At 43.8% G+C, this 20,684-nt stretch overlaps 1 protein-coding gene across 4 annotated transcripts in view; it reads right to left on the bottom strand.

Moving 5' to 3' along the window:
- The window catches only part of ablim3 (actin binding LIM protein family, member 3), an 88,429-nt gene that overhangs the window by 32,073 nt on the left and 35,672 nt on the right, over positions 1-20,684 (bottom strand). For all 4 annotated transcript variants that reach the window (XM_018756283.2, XM_018756280.2, XM_018756281.2 and 1 more), the window contains exon 3: positions 9,374-9,557. In XM_018756283.2, the coding sequence (XP_018611799.1) occupies positions 9,374-9,557 (184 nt within the window). The remainder of the gene's footprint in view (positions 1-9,373; positions 9,558-20,684) is intronic.

Below are 20,684 nucleotides of genomic sequence, written 5' to 3'. Positions count from 1 at the left end.
TTGCTACAGCACTGTAGTGCAGTTTTCAAGCATTGGAGCACTACACTGGCATGAGCAGTGTCTCAGAGGGGCAGCAGTTGTGGCACAGTTAGTTTTTCTAGCAAGGAAAATGTTTTTAGTCATACTAATGATAAACTGAGTTGAGCCCAAATTTAGAGACAGTCAGAGAATCAGCAGTCCTCCAGGACAAGAGCGGAACACCTTTGACCCAAGTCAATGGTTGCCATTGATTTAAAAGAGAAAAAAAAAGGAAATTGAGTGATTTTTCAATCCTGGCAAAAATGTTTAAAAAAATGAACTCGGTACAACACAAAGTGAAATTGCAAAAGTGTCTGTGTGGGAGGGATTAGAGGTGCAAAAAATGCGGAGGTTTTCAGTGTCTCTTCGTGACACCGGCTGACAGACAACAACTGTGTTTTTCCCTCCTGCAGTGCCGACAGCAAAACATACAAAGACTGCTATAATTTAGACAAAACCCACTATCAGGCAGCTTCTGGCCAGTGTCTGGTCAATGTCTGGTGTCCCAAACAGAAAAAAACCCCAACTGAACACCAATGATTATTAGAAGTTTTTGTCTGTGTAACAGTAAAGTCATTCATACATGCTACACTGATATAAATACAGTAGTGGGAGAAGGTTACATCAAAACACATCAATTCTTCTATGTTCATTAATCACTTGGGTTGGTCTGCAGAATATTTCCCGGATGGATATAGTGTGAGGCAAGATACACCCTGGGCGGGATGCCAGTCTATTGTAGGACAATCGAACACACTCTTTTACCCAAAAATACACACACTGCAGGCAATGTAAAGTTACCAGTTCACTTTGGACTGCGAGAAGAAACCAGAACACCTGGAAGAACACAGATTCAAACACAGAGAAAATACCTTGCATTGGCTGAGCTGGATTTGAACCTGGCCGAAATTTTTTCTTATTTTTATTGTCCTTACAGTAACAATATTTATAAAAATAAATTATAATATGGCTCAGTTTTGTAAATCCTGGTTTGCACATGAACTAAAAATAGCCTGTGCAAAACTAGTTGTCTTAAAAATATGAGATGAAACTTCACTAAAAGAAACATTATGTTTGAAATGAGTGTAAATCAACCATAATTAACAGTGTCTCTTTTTCATTTGTACATGAAAAGCAAGTGATAATGCTGCCTTTGGAAATGTTAATTGAAATAAACATCCAAGGGGTATGTTAGCGACTACGTTTGAGTTCATATAAGTAGAATGATTTGTATATTTTACACAGTAGTATCCTGCAGCACTAACTCTCTCATTAGACCAAAAGAAAGGGATAAAGAGAAAGACTGAAAGAGAAGGGGAGCAGCAGACAGAGGGGATCTGAATGGAGTTCTGAGTGGAACGATAAATAATTCAGCCAGTGGAAATGGACGCTAATGATGTATCAGAATACAGCCAAGGACAGCCATGGCAAGGGTCCTATTATCACCAGTGACAATGAGCACATACTACCGTCTGGGCCTTTTCCATAGATGTGAGTGTACCATTAATTTTAATGAACTACTGTTTACAGATCATATTTTATGAATTTGGGGATACACTGTTCAAAGTGCCGTGGCTCTGCGTAAAAGAGAATATAATTTCGAGTTAAAGTGGACACAAAGCCACAGAGAATCAAAACAAAGAGCCCATAATTTTTGGATACTGGCTGTCCTCTTATCGCTTTTCCTGCAATTTTTACAAGCATTGTAGTCTTACCAAGGGAAGTTTCCGGCACTCAGTAGATTCTAATCTGCGCTGAACATAAACACACACACACACCCACACACAACAAAACTCTACAAACATGACATTAAATGAATGAGGACAACAACCTCTCCGAAAGCAACGAACACTAAAGCTGGGGCAGAGGTTACCATGGTCAGATAATGAAAAGGTATAACTTTGGACATTTCCAAGGCTGGCTGAATTCATATCATCAGGCACCACAGAAGAATTACTTCCATACAGAATACATGTATTGTCTTTTAATTGGTGTTGTGTTTACTGTCTGTGTATTTATTTCTTGGTTTGTATTGACTTATTCCACTTCGCTTTGTATTAAACTATTTAACAAGTTGAAGAAATTTATGACTACAGGAAGCACACAAGCAAGCAATTTGTTGCACAATGTACACAACAATAAACTTAACTTGTGTAATAAACCCAAATATCCCTTATTTAGACTGATATTGCTACATACTAGGTGGAGATCTCAAATGTCTAAGTTCCAGAACACACACACGGCTATGCGCCACTTATCCTCTTAAGCCCGAGAGTTGGAAAGCTCTCATCTCAGAAAACGAGGAAGTAGTGATCTTTTTACAAACAGGCTTCTGTTAACTGTGAATTGGCTGCCAACAGGATGGAGGCTGCAGCCACTCCAGGGCAGGGAGCGAGAGTTTGCACATCTTCAGCTGGTTGGCCAAGCATGGCAGTGACATGCGCAAGGGGAAGAAGGTCAGCACAGTACAGGCACTGTACAAGCAGCTACACTGAAATCTTAATTCCATTGATCACACAAAACTTGTCTATGTTACTTTGTTGTTGTGACATTTTGGTAGAATGTTTCTTTAGATTCTCTTTGTTTCTAGCGAACACTGCTAATCCATTATTTTTGCGTGAATTAAGTTTAATCTTTGACTAAATGGGAAATGGGGTTAATTAATCAAGTATTGCACTAACCTCTGACCTTCCTACTCCTGACCCAAGGCATGGCAAATGCCACATGCTTAATAAATCCAGAGGGTATATTAGATAGCTTTGCATCTCATCATAACATAAGCAAGCAATTATTATTCATATACAACAGAGCCTCAAAGCAAATATGAACGTTTACCATTCTTCTTAAAATTACACTATGTGGACAATGATAAATAATGGCCTTAATAGCTGCATCAAGCCACGGAAGACATTCTATCAAGACTTTTTCTAATAAAACCCATGGTCCTGTGCTCCATTCCTCTATAACAGCATCAGAAAACCTTGTTTCTGCAGGTGGTTGTTTTGTCTTAGTTGTAATTTTTAAGGTTTAGGTAATTCCGAAGATGTTCCATTCGGTTATGTTTCAGACACTTTCTTGACCACTGCAAAGCTTTTCTCTCCAGCTCATACTTTAAATCTTTTGTGACCCGATATCTTGCCATGAGACAGGTGTCCAGTGACTACTGGTAAAGCAGAGTATATACAGCATGTATGTGTGTATGATCCAGTGATGACTAGAAAATGGAAAGAAGAACAGACACAGAAGCATAAGCAGAACATGCCAGAGGTGGGTTCACTAGTTCAGCGACTTCTGGAGTGAGGTCAGCATCTGCAAGTGTATGCATCTGCTACCATATGGACAGTGGGCTGTTAGGGCAGTTGAGCAGCCGGTGGTTATGGCTCCAGGGACATGGGGTTGGGGGATGCCTTCTCCCGGCAGCTGCTGCTGACTGGTGGTGGTCATGATCAGAGACTGCTGCACTGACACCCTCCTAGGACAGACTAGCCCTACTGCGACCCCAGAGGTGCTATCACACACACTCAGATGCCATGGTAGCATGCAATATTCACCCAAGAATTAAAAAAATGCTGTTATATTTCAGAAAATTCTACATCTATTATGTGTGCTTTCTGTTACCTAATTGGAAGAACACCAAATTTGCACATTTACAGTGAAAACAAAGAGGGAGACAGCTTATCTAGATCTTCTAATTAGCAGAGTTGGGAGAGAGCAGCTCCCTTCGAAACAGGGAGTGTTGCGTTTCCACTGGGTGAGAAAAATACAGCAATAAAGCAAGTTTCCCAAAACCCAATTTAAGACACATAGTGAGGCTCATCATTTTAGTTGCTGTGGAGTATGTTGAAACTGACGTCAAGGTCTAGAGACAAACTACTACACTGTGTTCCCAGTGTATACAGGGAACACACTCCAGTCAGCCAGAGCGGCCTCCTTCGCCTCGGCCTTCATCCTCCACGACCTGTCTGCAGAATTCGACACTGCCAACCACTGGATTCTACTCTCCTCTCTTGGAGAGTCTGGCATCGAAGGAACTGCACTGAAAGGTTTTGAGTCCTACCTATCAGACAGATCCTACCAAGTGGTCTGGCAGGGCTCCCGATCATCCCCTCAGCCTCTCTCAACCAGTGCCTCACAGGGCTTGGTACTGGGCCCCCTACTCCTCTCAGTCTACCCCTCTTCCCTCAGCCCTGTCATCACCGCTCACGGATTCACCTACCCCTGTTACACCAATGATACCCAGCTGTTCCTCTCCTATTCACCTGGAGCTATAGACATTTCCTCATGCATTGCTCCCTGCCTATCAGACATCTCTGCCTGGATGTCGGATCGCCACTTACAACTCAACCTCTCTAAAACAAAGATCTTTCACCTCCCAGCTGGCCCCTCTTCCTGTCGTGAGGTTTCTATCAAACTGCACAACTCACTGATTTTGCCTACCTCCTCAGCTAAGAGTTTGGAAGTGATGATTGACTTAAGTCTGTTAGGACAGTTGAGCACATCAAAGCCACAACCCGAACCTGCAGATACATCCTGCATAACATCCGCTGAACCTGCCCCATCTAACAACAGACTACGCAACTGTCCTTGTCCAGGTGATATCCCATCCCCCCGAAACTCCTGCAACTCTCTCCTATCTGGCCTTCCAGCTACTGCCATCAAACCTCTATAGCTGATACAGAACCTTGCTGCATGAGCTGTGTTTGACCTGCTGAAGTGTTCCCATGTATCTCCCCTTCTTGTCTCCCCCCATTGGCTTTCTATAGCTGTCCAAATCAAATTCAAGACTCTGGTTATGGCCTACAAAACCACTGATGCACCTCGATGTCTACAAGTCACATAGGCTTCCACGGCCGTTGTCATTAGACTGGAATTTAGCGTTTTCCGCAGTAGGCCGCGTCGTCAGAGAAACTAATCCCAACATTTCTTTTCCTATGTTGGAAACATCCTCAGGGTTCTGCATTGTGAACCGTTAGACGTTGTCTTCATGGATCACTGATGTAGTCTGGTAGGTTGATTGAGGAGTTCAGGTATTTATAGTAGTCGGTGGGAGGGCTGTAGTTAGCGGGGGGTACAATTGGATCGTGTATCTGCCGGTGGGCGGGGTCGTAGGTAGTAAGGGGTCCTATTGTCAACGTGTAGACTCCCTTGAAGGGCTGTACCAGCTGGGTGCTGTTCATCTATTGGCTGTTCAACTTTGGGTTTGTTTGATGATTGGTCCATGGTGCATCTATGGGCTGCCAAAGATCAACAAGCCGGAGATACCCATGCGGCCAATTGTCAGCGCCATCAGATCAGTAACCCAGATCTAATTTCTATGACAATGGGGCCTACTCCAGAAGATGCTAAATTCCAGTCTAAAGACCAGATAATTTGCTACATTTCACTGCTGCGCTCGTCCACCTCTGTCCGCTTGGTGGTCACACATAGGAAAGGTCCAAAATCAAAAACACACATGTTTTTGGTCCTGGCTCTGATGTGGTGGAATGACCTCCCTCTCTCACTCAGAACTGCTGAATGTCTCTAAGAAGGGACTTAAAACTCACCTCTTTCGGACTCACCTCTCCCCTGATGTCCTATAAAGCATCTGATAAATGAATAAATGTAAATGTAAATGTTGCAGAGAAGAACACTTGTTCTTTTGCCATTCTTAACTACTACACTGCATTATCAGTTATCAGGCAACCCTCAAATTAATGTGTAGGTCTGAGGAAACTTGTAGCATTTGTCATTGAAGCTCAAAGACTGGATCTACAGATCCTGAATTTGGATTTTGGGCAAAATTGCGTGTGAGCTTAAGGCAGCCGTCGCTGTCCTGCAGACAAAGCCAGACAGGGTGTTATGGGTTATGCAACAGCCAGAGACTATTCATAATGTATGTCGCCCATTCAGGCGCACAAACCAACGGAAAGTGAGGCTATGCGCCTTTTAGTATACACATGTAAGTCCCTTGCCTGTGTGCTGCAGGACACGGCTTCCATGGTTGACCTTGCAGTCCCATAACATGTGAGCTTATCTCCATCCAGACACACACACAGCAACACTGCACCGTCAGCTGTTTCTAGACTTAAAAAAATTGACACTGTTTACATATTTAATGTATGACTCTGTATGCAAAAATGCACAGCTATTTTGGACATTTACTGACAGATTCAGTTCTTCCTGCTGTATTTTGAAACAGATCTTGCCCTGGCACAGCAAAGACACTACCACCAGCAATAAGAGAGAAATGGAGATGCAGGATGTACAATAAAGTGCTCCACTCCCAGCATTTTCATGCATGGTTTGTGTATAAATATGCATGTTTCTCTGCATATGTAATTATTTGATCTGGCAGTGATAGTATTGCTATCAAAAGTCCTATCTCTCTAATAAACACCTGATAATCATCTAGGCCCAAGGCACCTTGTGGCAATCGCCACAAATTTGCCCCAGGCTCCGAATATTGTGATTCGGCTTTGCGGTTAGGCTCATTGTTTGCCTCTCGTCCACTTGCCAGGTCTGCTGAGATGATGTTACAAAAAGTCGCTGTCAGGAACACCCCACGGAGCTCTTCATTAACTTGACTGGCAGCAGAGCTGGGCACAGCAATCCCAGAAGCCCTTGCAAATGGATTGCCCAGGCCATCGTGAAGAGGAAATTCATCAAATGCTAATTGCTTTTAGCTCGATAGTGGGAAGAGCACAAAGCGTTTGATTTGGAGGGGGGAGTGATCCTCTGCTGCCGCATTTAAATAAACACTCTAGCAGGATGCCTGGCGAAGACCCTGGCCATGACAGCTACCTCAGCAACAGGTTCTGGAGTCACTGGCTACCACAGTCAGACCAGAGCACAGAGCAAAATAGTTGTGACATAGGCTGACTACCACAGACACATAGCATTAGACTCTGGAATCTAAATCAGACGCAGTACTTTGTGACACACTGTCCTCAGACAAACCAAGACCACCCACAGACTCAATGACTAGCCGAAACAAACAGAAATAACTCACGAAGATACTAACTGCACTGGAAATACTCAGAGAGGCCACAGATTCTTGAGAAAGACAGAGATGAAACACAAAAAATTCCTAATATTAGTTGTCAACAGCGAAGCATGAAGCTATAAAAAAAATGCCAGGAAAACAAGGCCTGCTGAAAAGTATCCCCTGAGAAAACATGAAACAAAAACCTGCCACCACAAAGCAGTGAGACTGATAAAGTTTAGTTTCAATGGTAAATTTTATCCTTTTATGCGGCTGAAGTTCACTCCAACCATTTGTACAATACTGCCCCTTCCGTAACAGGACCCTCAGTAATGTTCCCACGGCACTAATGTTTCAGACTGAGATTCCCTCAAATATTTGGAAGGAAAATTGAATGGACTCTCCTTTGGGCATTCCACCCTTCTCTCCTTCACTGCCAGGGCAGCACCAGCAAATATCACCCTCCGTTGCCCTTCATCCGCTGCCCACTGTTTCAACACACACCAAATATAGATGTGCTGGTTCTTCTGGCGCTTCGGGAACGACCCCCCTGCTGGGGTTCTGTGCTATAAAACAGGCACAAAGTTCTAGACTCCACACACAGTGGCTTTCCCATCCTCAAGGAGTCGGCAGGGAGACGCACTGAAACACTGCGAGTGCTCCCGGCGGTACAGCGGCATCTGCAAGACCCGTGTCCTGTACGTACAAGCCAAGCACAAAAGCAAGCCTGTTTATTTTGACGGCTGGGAGTGCCCTGGGCAAAGAAGTCATGTCAGAAGCAACTGCTCCAGTTTTCAATGAAGCAGGCATGAAGCAACATGACAATGCCTCTCTTTCTCCCTTCATTCTCAGATACTCTGCACTCAGTTGCTCTCAGAATTCATCAGCTCCTTCAAAATGTAAAAGGGGTCTCTTCTCTTTTACCTGTCTTGGTGAGGCAAAGGGCAAAAGACACAACACAACTGTCCAGATAAAGACTGTGAAACAAAATGATGACAATAAAAATGTCCCGGGGTGGACAGTTGCAGCACTGAAAACATTCTTAAAGCCCAGGAGCTGTGGTGAAAGTACAGTGAAGACTATGATCATGATGTTTTCAGGTTTATTTCAAAGAGCAGGGCAGAGAGGTAGCAAAGGACAAGGACTTACATAATGAGCAAGGGTGGCAGAATAATCCATAGTCTTCATTAGCTTAGGAAACTAAAGTGTCTAACTCCCTAAGCCTTAGGCCTGTCCCTCCCCCAGTTTAATCAAGTTAATGGACCGCTTTCTTCAATGATTTTTTAATGCATCTTTTATGTGCTTTTTTAGCAAAGATCATAAACATTATTGCTTCCATTCAGCAGGTTTTTCCCTTTCAAGTTTAAAAAGGCACCTGTTGAAGTGTGAACAGAGCATTGTTACTATGGAGTAGAAACACAGCACCAGAATGTGGACTTTTAGAGAAGGAGCAGAAAGTCCATTTTTATGTGATTATGAGTCATAGCCTTCTTGGTACTGAATCTACAGCAGTGTGTGGCCTTCAGGGTGCGTGAAAAGAAGGAACCACAGGGCTTTCCCAGCAGGAACCTCAGATCAGCCATGGTTGCAGTCACCATATATTCATTTATTTATTTATTTAGCAGACACTTTTCTCCAAAGTGACTTCCAATGAACTCTATGTCGTGTTACCAGCCCACACACCTTATTCACCACGGTGACTTATACTGTTAGATACACTACTTACAATGGGTCACTCATCCATACATCAGTGGAACACATACTCTCTCTCTCTGTCACTCACTCACCATCGGTAAACCTGAACAGCACGTCTTTGGACTGTGGGAGGAAACCCACACAGACACAGGGAGAACATGCAAACTCCACACAGACTGAGTGGGGATCAAACCCACATCCTCTCGCACCACCCAGGCGCTGTGAGACAGCATCACTACTTGCTGTAGCTGACAGCAGCATTATTTGCTCCTTGCCGTGCCACCGTGCCACCCATATAACACAAGAACAGGTGCCCTCACCCTATGGTAAGACTAATGTGAGTCGGGATGGGACTCACAGTGTTTCCCTGCCGCTAAATGTTATGTGCAGCTACTTTGAAAACAGAGTACTGTATTGACTCCTACCTGTTCATGGGCAAGAAATTGTGCTGGAGACCTCAACAGCATGGCATGAACAAAAAAAGACAGTTTTTTTCTCATAGATGTGGATTAGTGGCTGAGAGGTAGCTCTTTGTTATCTCTGCTGACCAAGTACGGAAGAGTTCTCGTTTCTCCACAGAAGGAACCCCGTGGCAGGCTGAAGGCTTTGTGAGTGTTAACTGAGACAGCATTTTGACAAAGATGATGCTTACACACCTCACTTGTCAGCAGCTGGAAAAGCAAGAACAGGGTCATTTACCTGCAGACGCTGCAGACGAAGCATCTGGGGTGGTAGGTGCGCCCCAGTGCCGAGACCACCTCACCCGTGATGAAGTCCCCGCAGCTGTCGCACTTGGTGCCATACAGGCGCTGGTAGTCGGCTGTGCAGATGTACTCGCCGTTCTTTTGGAAGAACCCTGAGCGGGCCAGGTCACAGCTGCACACTGTGGGGTGGTGGCAAGGGGGATTGGGGACAGAGACAGGGTCATGTGAGATGCTGACAGGCAGACTGAAGCTGTCAGTAGAGTGAAGGCTGAGGTCTTGCCTGCAAAGGTTATTCCTAATAGAATACGCTTGGAATAGACTATCACAGAATGCATTTCAGAGGCCTTCAAAAAACAGCTGTCCTCACATGTCATATACAGACAGGAGCTCCCCATTAGCCATAATCATTGGTAAGGTTCAAGTTCAAATCTTAAGGGCACATATCTTTGTTATTACAGCTGTCATAGACTCATTGATTCATGAGAAACTGTTAGGTAAGGATCAATATAATGAAGATTTTGGCAGTTTAAGGATAAGCTGACAGGTATGACCCTTCTAATATTGATTATTACAGCAGAAAGCTGGGGAATAAATTGAATCTTGTGATGGGAAATTAAATGTATTAAAAAATTTTTAAAAAACATGGACTAGGTGATTTTTCAAAGCTTTAACCAAGCAGAATATTTAATTCACCTCAACAGAACTAAATTTTTTATTCGCATGTTGCTGGATGCTTGCGGTCAGTAACATCTGACTTCCTCTAAATGTGGAAATCTGCACGGACAAAATTACAGGACAAATAATTTTAAAGCTGGAACACAGAGCATGTATTGTAAATTTCCTGATTATGAAGAAAATCAAAGTCAGCTTCACATCTACAACATACTGTATGAGAGAGACTTTTAGCTTGGCTTTAATACTCAAATGTGTCTCTCGGTATACATATGCATGGATTTTAAAAAAGGCTTCTCAAAATGATTAAAAAAGGGACAGCTGATGCAAGGGTAATACTTGACAAAAAATGTTGTGGTTTTAAACTGGTATGTGGCCATGCCTTTGGACTGCTGCCACGATGATCTTTCCCCTCAGAACTGGACTTGGAAAGCGTTGAATTTCATTTGATCCTCAGGTATAGCTAGCAGTCTGTGCACACACACACGTACACACACACGCAATAGTTCTTGCAGAATGTGGCCAGATTCTTAGACCAATTTTTCAGCAGCTCAGGGTGGTCTGAGCCAAGTTCTCTCTGATTAGGGTGGGGTAAGTCAAGTCCATTTTGAGTTTGCACAAGATGGGACGTACACCTGGCCCCACTTCCGCCGGAGAGGAAAGCAAACACCCAGAGGATGGTGGCGCAATGGTCAGTAATCTTCTGTCCTGATTTAAGATCATGTATTGATCCATAGTCCCTGCTGGCTTGCAGCTACTCTGTGTTTTCAAGATGAGGCAGGAAAAAAAAAAAAAAACACTGCTTTAAAAACTAGGATGAATGAATACAAACCTTACAAGAGAAAGTAAGGAAGACAGACCTATTGAGAGGTTCAGGATGTTGGGGGAGGAGGTGCACAGAGCTGTTCTGAACTCTGAACACATCTCCTGTGGTACCCTTGGAAGGTTATTGAGCGGGTTAGTGAACTGTCAAATTAGGGAGTTTCACAATAACTACATTGAGGGATTAATGTGCATGAGAGAAATTGAAGGGTATATACTGAGCAGAAAAGCAGATATGTTGTACATACATACGGCCCTATTCTATGCCCACCAGTGGTGATATGCGGTTTAGACACTAAAATTACTATTTGTACTGTGACAGACGTGTATGAGTTGCCTGGGTGGAACTCAAAGTCAGCTTCCTGGCCTCTGCAAAATCAGTAAACATGATCAAGCACAAATGGAGCATGTGAGAGCCACCGGTGCTACATCCTTTTACAATTATCACCAGATCTGTTTGCCCTGGGCTTAACAGTTACATTGACTACTCGGGCTGACAGAGTAGTAACACATTAAAGGACTAAGCAGACCACATGAAACACACCTGAAATCCATTTATGGACACAAGGATGACTCGGGTGACTCTGGGACAATTCTGCGTGTGTGTGTGTGTGTGTGTGTGTGGAAATGAGGGGACCCTTCTACTGTAGTATGGACTCCTGGACTACCTTCTGTCCTGTAATACTCAGACAACCGAACTGAACCGAAGCCAAAAATCCAACACGGGACACAGGTGGAGTTGATGGGGATTTGCTGGTAGGAATTATTCTCTCCTTTTCAGAAAAGAAAAGCCTGAAACTGAGAGCAGCTAATAGAGCTACACATCTCAACAAAGAGCCCATAATATCCTGTAATATCCCTGATCCTGCAGTGGCTTTGCTCTTTAGATGCCTTAGTCATCCACACCAGCTTAGTGAACTACATAACAATACTAATTATTGTTATAAAAATGCATACAGCAGGAATCACCACCTCCATTGCGCTGTCCCTACCCCTCGCTCACAGAGGACTCATACCTATCCCTCTAGGCACAGCTATGCCAGCAGGGGGAGCCACTGTTCATCCCATAATTACCCCAAAAAATTTCCACTTGGTGTATTTTAAAACATCACACACACACTGGCTGAAATTGCCAGTCTCGAGTGGGGTCCTGGTGAACCGGAGCCTAACCCGGCAACACAGGGCGCAAGGCTTGGGGGGACACACCCAGGATGGGACGCCAATCTATCGCAAGGCACCCACAGCAGGACTCGAACCCCAGACCAACCAGAGAGCAGTACCATTTTAAAACATGTCTGTCAAATAAAATTACACTTCAAAAACTATGTAATATGAAATATACTATTAAGCACCTGATACTATGTATTTTTATAATATCACAACTTAAAAATACCCTCTGCTGTTATAATGGAGGAAACACAAGTTTACACCATAACAATGAAAACTGTATTTCAACACAAAATGTGCACCTCAGAAACAAAATGCACAGGCTGACAAAATAGTACATTTTATAACACACCTTTAAAAATCTGTACTTAAAGGGAACAGTATATATTATGCCACTTTCAGGATAAGCAGAGAGCAAAAGCAATTGGCAAGATTTTTGAAGTAAGAGCTATAAAACTTCACATGACACCCGCTCTAACTACAAGCTGTGATACTGAAAATACCGTGGAAGCCTGGGGAGGACAAGTTTGTCTGATGTAACTCAAAGAGTCAATTCTGCTCTGTGCACCAACAGCTAGAGGAAAATAATGGGCACCATGTGTTGAAACAACTCGGCGACACATTATTTACCTCTTACACCAAGGCTGCACTGTGAGGTAAATGACAACAGCTTGCAGATGCACTATTTCACCAATATTTATGGCAATCACCTGTGCATTGCAATGAATCTTTTCACGCGTTTGCCTCCTGTGAGTCCGTTGACATTGCAGGACTGATGGACATTTGTGTGGATCTGAAAGACCAGGAGAACTGCTCTTAATCAGCAAATTGCTTTTGCATTTTGTTCAGCAGTACCTCCCCTGTGAGCACTGCCCAGTGTAGTGGGTTGTGACTGTCGATAGTTTCCTACTGGGGCAGAGAAAACACATTTGGACCAATTCAAGCCGAGCGTTAAAACCTCCTGATGTCCCATAATTACGTGTCTCTTTGCTGTTAACTGCTTGCCGGTGGTTTATTCCTCCCTGTTGAACAAAACGGCTGCTGGCTGATTAATTACTCTTGCACACCTGTAGTGGTCCCAGTAACATCCGCTGCTGAGAAGCAGAAAAGAGCGGAGATAGACTGCTTTTGTGTCCCTTATGCTATGCAAGATAAGTGGAGACAGACTGGGTTTCAAGGTGAAAGGGTTTATATCTATTCATTTAGCTGATGCCTTTGTCCAAACCAACTTACAATGTTTTATCTATTTATACAGCCAGATAATTTTACTGGAGCAATTTAGGGTAAGTGTTTTGCTCCAAGGTACTACAGCTGGAGATGAGAATCAAACCTGTGACTTTAGGGGTCTAAAGGCAGCAGTTCTAACCACTGTACCACCAGCTTTCCCAGTTAGGTTAGGCTGGTGCATGGCTTATAGTATACACTGTAGACAGTACAGTTATTCAGGGTGACCTTACAGAGGCTACCAGAGCTGCACTGCTGAATCCCAGCTACATGGAGGATCCTGGAAAACTGCCATCACACTCTGGCCTAAGGTTTATAAAAACGTTGAAATCCCCAAATATCACATATGTTCCTTGTAATTACATGACTTTATTTTATAAATGACAATATTTATCCATGTGGAAAACACTGATTTCATTGAATAACAAAAATAAGAATTTTGGTTTATTTCAATGTCTTACAGGAACAAAACACATAGAGATTTCATAAGTAAAACATTCAAAATGTTTGTGCACCTAAGCCGACTTTCCAACCCCTGTGACATTCAGGCCTACAGGTTTTTAAAAGTGTTCTGAGAAACAGTCCAGTCACCTTATCTGGTTTTCTATAGAGGGCAGAGGATGAAGCCTTATTTTTTGTGGAGCAGCTCCAGTAAGGTTTGGCTCAAGGTGATTTTTTTTCCATGGTGTAACAGTGTGAGAACCTTCCTGCCGAAGAATGAAAGGAAATCCCACTTTGCTACTATATCACAAGAGCAACACTTAGGAGAGACTGAAAGAAAAAACAGGATCACATTTATTACAGCTTGTGTTGCACACACCAAAACATACACAATGTATGTTATCTACTGAATCAATCCTATTTGGAAATAAAAGAAACGAGAAATATACCAGGGAAATATGTTCCTTTTTATGAGCGCTTTTCCTTCTATTTTTCACACCTGTTTTAGTCATTTTTGGATTAGTATCCGACTCGCCTGTCCACAACACCACCTTGGCTGCCAGGAAGCTGAGTGCAGCTCGCACTGGTTCCACCCCACTTTCTTTTCACGCTGCAAATGAAAAGATGCAGCCAAACCATGCTGATTAGAGGAATAACTGACTCCCGGGCACCAATCATACCAATAAAGTTGCCAGGACTATGGACTTGCACAGATATTACAGTCTGGTCAGTCTCAACACTGCACAGAAAAACGATGACCCAGTCCATCCCATCCCTGTTGTACCCCCCCTCAGTCACTTGAGATGTTCAGCCCCACCTGCGGTCTGGAAGAAAACATCGAAACACATTGGCCATTTATCGTTTGAACTGTGAGTGATTTATTCCACCCAAAACACTACTGCTACTGGGGTTCCTCTGCCTTTCAGAGGGAGAGAGAGCCTGTTCATTCCACACAAGCCACAAACCACCAAGCAGTGATACCGTGGTTGAAACATCCCATAATACAACTGACGTAAAACCCAGCACATACAAACCCCAACCAAAGCATTTTAAGGAACGTGAAACTTAATACTACTTGGAAAAAATCAGAAGGCATTTCCCTCATCTTGGAAAGCCATCCTGGAGTTAGTCTCGAAATCAATACCAGAGTTCTGCTTTGTCTAAACAAATTTTTTGATTCAGTTAATCAAATCTTTTGCAAATTTTTCATGAGGCAGGCATGCACATAAGACATGTAATGGGTAGTAAGGAAAGCTGAGGTACAATGCACAACAGGACCAGTGAACTCTTTGGTAAGCGGTACAACTGGTAGCACAGTGGTTAGAGCTACTGCTTTCAAACCCAAATATTGCCCCTCCGGCTGTAGTACCCTTGAGCAAGGTACTTACTCTAAACTGTGGCAGTAAAAAAAAAAAACCCAGCTGTATAAAGGGGTAAATAATTGTAAGTACCCAAACATTGTAAGTTTCTTTGGAGAAAAGCGTCAGATAAATGTGCAAATGTAAGAGCCATATATGGAATAGCTAAGGTCCTTTCATTAAGTGGTTGTGAATATATAGCCTAGTTATTCTCTCTAATATAAACGTATGTGAGAGTGAGAGAGTTGTGCTTCCTGAACTGAAGGGAGATTCACTGACCACACACGTTGTGTTTCACATTGGCATTTACAGTCTAGCTGTCTACTGCGTACTGGCTGTGGATGATGAGAGCCAGGTGATTGGATCTTTCGGTACCATCCAACTTTCCCGCCATGGTGGCCAAAAGTTGCCAGGACAGCCCACAATTGTCATAGCACTCAGTGTGTCAAGAGCAATTCAGCAATAGCCTGTACGTGTTTACAAGCAATGAGGCAGTAGAATGAAATGTCGGAATTCTAGGTGTAGAAAATGCTCTTAGACCTCCTCGGTGCTCTCAGACCTTCACAGGATGCTCAGAGAAGTGCCAGTGGGAGAATACAGGGCTCAATCTCTTCTGGAAACAGATCATTCATTCTGACAACCACTCAATCTGAGAACAGAACCTCAGTGTTTCAGTCCCCCAGGCCCTCTTCTTGTTCTCCTCCACTGCCTCAGAGCCCTGGAATGATTGTTTTCATTTTACATTAGATTTATTAATTTAGCTGATGCTTTTCTCCAAAGCAACTTACAATATTAAGCTACTTACAACTATTTACCCATTTATAGATCTGGGTAATTTTACTGGAGCAATTAAGGGCAAGTATCTTGCTCAAGGGTAGTATAGCCGGAGATGGGATTCAAACCTGCAAGTCCAGCCCACATAATGTTCACAATGTGTGTGTTCATAGGCTACCTGGGAACATGCTGGAGATAATCATGTTTTCTGGAAACTGGCCAAAGTGATGTTATGAATGTGCATGTACCTCCATGAGTGCCTGCTTGATAAATTCCACAGGCAACACACTACAAATCATCAAATACCAGATCAAAGTATCAAAAAATAAATTATGAGCACAATGACAACTTCAGTACATGGATTACTCAAGATGACATCTTTTTTTCTCCTACAGTATGTTCTTTTTTCAAGGTTGCTTAACTGTTATAGTTAAGGCGTCCCTTGAAAATATTTGTTTTAGCACTTCTGCAGTTAGTGCCAAAATAACAGTTTAATCAGCCCTTCTGTAGTAAACCAGTGTTATTACTGCCTCTAGTTACACTTAATCTGTTTCTCAGCTGCAGGAACAAAGGCATCATTCTCTGTGTGGCATCTGCACCAAATCCAATTTGATTTTTAAAATGACACATTTTTTTCTGAACTAATCGGAAACCAGCGGCGAATGGATTTTAAATGGATTGCCCGCAATTAGAGAAAAATACATCTGTGTGTGGATAAGGATAGTCGCAGAGCGCAACTCGGCTCAGACCCAAGGTGTGATTGGAGGGATGTTCCGCAGTTGCCATAGGAAACCTGAATGTTCCCTTTTTCCCCTGGAGACAGCTGGATCCCACATGACTGGCTGCCTGCATCCAATGTGTCATACCCATAATTGCCTGTAAGCGCCAGTCGACCAAAGAGCAAAGAAATTTTCAATCTTTAAGAAAAAGCAGTGAGAACTATGAAAATTATTAACTGACCACCAGTAATCTGTAGTAACAATGACAACATAAATACATGAGTTGGGTAGTAGATACGGTACATAGTTACTCATCCAGACTTCCTAAAGGTTTGGCATTCCAAGTCTTCTGGAGCATAAGCATAGAGTTTAACAACTCATGTGGATGGTGAAAGAGGACCTAAAGCTTGAGACCTGCTGCAAAGCCGGTCAACAGCAGCTAACCTCTTGTCTCTCATCTCTAACATGTTTGTGAAAATGACGGCTTACTGTTTTCATAACCTGCTTGGGGTTTACGGAGCTGTTTCCGATGTGCAACATTATAATTCCACACTGCTGTTTTTGTGGTCTTTGTAGGATGGGCGTGGCTATCCCTACCCTTCTATTGGCTTGGCACTGGAAGACAACTCCCACTGCTATGTTTTGGTAGATGAGGACAACATGTCAGGCTGAAAGACTCCTACCCCCAGCAAGTTACTGCTTTGCTCCAGTCAAAAAGCAGGGTTTACACATGTGGGCAAGCTCAAAACCCTTCTAATCACTCTGCTTGCAGACCTTATCAATAGGGGACTTAAAGAAAGTTCAATTTACAAGGTCTGTGTGTCCCCTCCCCCTCTGGCCTTACGCCCTGCGTTACCGGGTAGGCTCCGGTTCCCCGTGACCCCGTATGGGACAAGCGGTTCTGAAAATGTGTGTGTGTGTGTGTGTGTGTGTGTGTGTGTTACTGTATCATTAAGTACCAGTGTTAAAGTTAAAAGGCAGTCACCAAAGCATTCTTTAATTATGGACAATTTTGAGTTCAGTTCTCCACTAACAAATCTACTGTGTCACTTCAAGTAATTGCTCCTAGGTCGGAGTCTGGTTATTCATGTCTTCACTAAGATTTTCAGTCTTTTAGGTTGTCACGATAACAAGTGACAGCGGTAGAGATGTTTCTGTTTGCAGGATGAGACCGAAGCGTGAGAGCCAATGATCGAGTGGGCGGAGACAGCTGGCCAGACAATCCTGCCATTTCATTCTGGAGGATGACAGGAAAGTGGGTGGCCAGTTATTCAAATTCTCTTAGGCACTGTTGCCACTCCCTCCTGTTTAACTGTCCAGTTCAAGGAATTTGTCTCTAAGGTAAGTCCATAAGGTGGAGCAGGTTCAGCATTCAGAATGTGCTGCTCAGTGCAACGACCATTAAAGCTGAACTGATGGGGGACAGTGGGGGGCTCTGATTATGTATTTATCAGCAGCCAACAGATGCAATTAAAATCCTACACAGCAGGACTCCCCAGCTCCGCCCCCCTCCTTTAACGGCACATTGTGCAATTACTTTTTATCGCTTTTATGTCCTAACTCTTTGTGGCTGTGCAGGCAGGCTTGAGTGGGCAAGATAAGCAGCAACAGCTGGCCCCCCTGCAGCCCAGGGGAAAGTTCCAGCACACCCGCGATCCTTGCGAGAGCGTTCCCTTTTCCCTCCGACTGCTAACCAAACATCCACCATGCCAGTGAGCTCCTCCTTAATACCGTCTGCTGGAGAAGCCAGTGAGTTCAGTGCATCATTCAAAATGCCAGGCAGCAGCAGAAGCCACAGCCTCTATCTCTGTGACTGACAGCCACACCTGGTGCCTTCAATGAAACCTAAGGCAGGTACTTTTAAAGACAGGAAAAGGTGGGGGGTAAAAACAGAGCTGAGTTTGGGTCTCAGCCTGTGACTTGTGTGTGTGTGTGTGTTTTTTTTTTTTTTTTTAAATATTATGTAAAACAGCTGAAGGGTCTGGTCTACAGTTCGTCTGATTAGCCATATGTCTTCTGTTGGTATTTGTGTTTTTCACACACACACACATTTTCGGAACCGCTTGTCCCATACGGGGTCACGGGGAACCAGAGCCTACCCGGCAACACAGGGCATAAGGCCGGAGGGGGAGGGGACACACCCAGGACGGGACGCCAGTCCGTCGCAAGGCCGTCGCAAGGCACCCCAAGCGGGACTCGAACCCCAGACCCACTAGAGAGCAGGACCTGGTCCAATCCACTGCGCCACGCACCCCCTTGTGTTTTTCACTTTTATGTTTTTACTGAGAAAATGATAGTTGAACTAAAACTCAAGAATTTCCAATTGCGACCTTATACCTGGACATGCCCTGGGCTGGAGACATCCTGTCATGTCAAACAAATGTACTGTTTATTATTTTACACTTTTACCCATTGCAACTTATATTACTGGATATTTGCAGAAAAGGTATTACAAGCAGGGCCCCTCCTAGGTGCTCAAATAGCAACATCCAGGCTGCAAAGGGATGGTCTTTTCTGCTATGCAACCTGCTCTTCTACCACCTGCCGTTCTACACTTACACATGTGCATCACTATTCATATAGGCAAGTAAAGATGGAATTGTTCTCTAGGTTTCTTGAATTACATATACTGAAAGAACCTTTATTTAAATAAAATTACACATTACAATCTTAAGAAAATATAAAGCAGACCTAATTGAAAACATTTATATTATGATAGCAGCTGCTTAAACACATGCAAGAGCAATGAGAGTAAATGCATGATGTGGTAAATATGTATGTGTTTTTCTGGGATTAAAGGGTTTCAGGAATGGACAGTGGGTTTTTGCTGTGGTGCTCCTTCTGGGCAAATTACAAAAGTTAATTAAATGCCTAGAACTGCTGCACAGTCCTGTGCAGCTTACAGCACCTGCTATAAATGTAGGCAATAAAACACAGGCTGGAGATCACAGTGTGGGGGGTTGGAGGTGGTATCTTCTTACTTCCTGCGGCTTTCCCCAGAGTCAGCATAGAGTAGAGTTTGTTCCATCGTCTTCCCCTACAAATAGCTGCCTGAGGTGCTTCCGTGAAGAATGAGATGGGACTGATTGATAGGCCACTGACGTTCTTCAGGCTGGGTACTCTGAGCGCGAGAACGAGAATGGAGGGAGAAGAGAACAGGAGATTGATGGAGTGAGAGCGAGGGAGAGACACATGGGCAGAAGGAGAATGGAATTGATTTTACAACCGATCATTATGGGTCAGTGCATTAGTCATATCTAGCAGGAGGGGGAGATAACAGTAAGCATTATGTCTGCTGCGAGTATCCGATGGTCTACAATTGACCCGTTTATCTGTCGGGTGGAACAGGACTGCACTAGCATGCTGGGAACCAGAGGAACTGCCAAACTCTCACAACCTGTGCGTATGACAGCCATCAAGAGTCGGGCCAACCACGCATGAATTATTCAGCTCTCCCTCCTGGCAGCCCTCTTTCAATGAGGCTGAGGTGCCTGCCTGACCTTTCTGCTGTTGTCCACCATACAAAGTGCTCGGGCAAAACGGCTACTTCACCAGCACATCTCTGCTGCTCAAGACTCTACCAGTAACTTAATGTCACAGGTGTGTCACGTGGATAACGGATGGTTTCGAATGCTGAACTGCACTCCCATCGGAGCCATTAAGAAACACAGAGAAGGACCGCCTTTTACACAGGAGTGCTGCAATGAGAAACATGTCTCTGCACTTCAGCTTTACATTATATCAGTGTCACATTACCGAGGATGCAGAGAGCCTGACACATGCTTGTGAATAGACTTGTAATGCTCTAACAGGCTTTGCTTGCATTGATTTTGATTCGCCTTGATTCGCCTCTCCATGGAAGCCATAAGCCTGCATGTAAATTGATTGTACTCTATTTGTTCCATTGCACAAAACACACACACAACGCGATACAACTAAATTATACATGGCAGGTTCCATCACCGGGACAAAGACGTACAGTTTGGAAAATAAAATGACAGACATCTGCCAAGAAGTGACAAGTGAGGCCCCTATTGAAAGGAGGGCTCCTTCCCTACATCTGTGTGAAGGATCCATGGCTTGGCTTAGTGTCCCACACTGCAGCCCTCTCGAGGACCTCTTGGGGGTA

The sequence above is a fragment of the Scleropages formosus genome, chromosome 13, assembly GCF_900964775.1.
Source record: "Scleropages formosus chromosome 13, fSclFor1.1, whole genome shotgun sequence".
NCBI classification, from domain to species: Eukaryota; Metazoa; Chordata; class Actinopteri; order Osteoglossiformes; family Osteoglossidae; genus Scleropages; species Scleropages formosus.
This window is presented reverse-complemented; position numbering and strand designations above follow the sequence as displayed.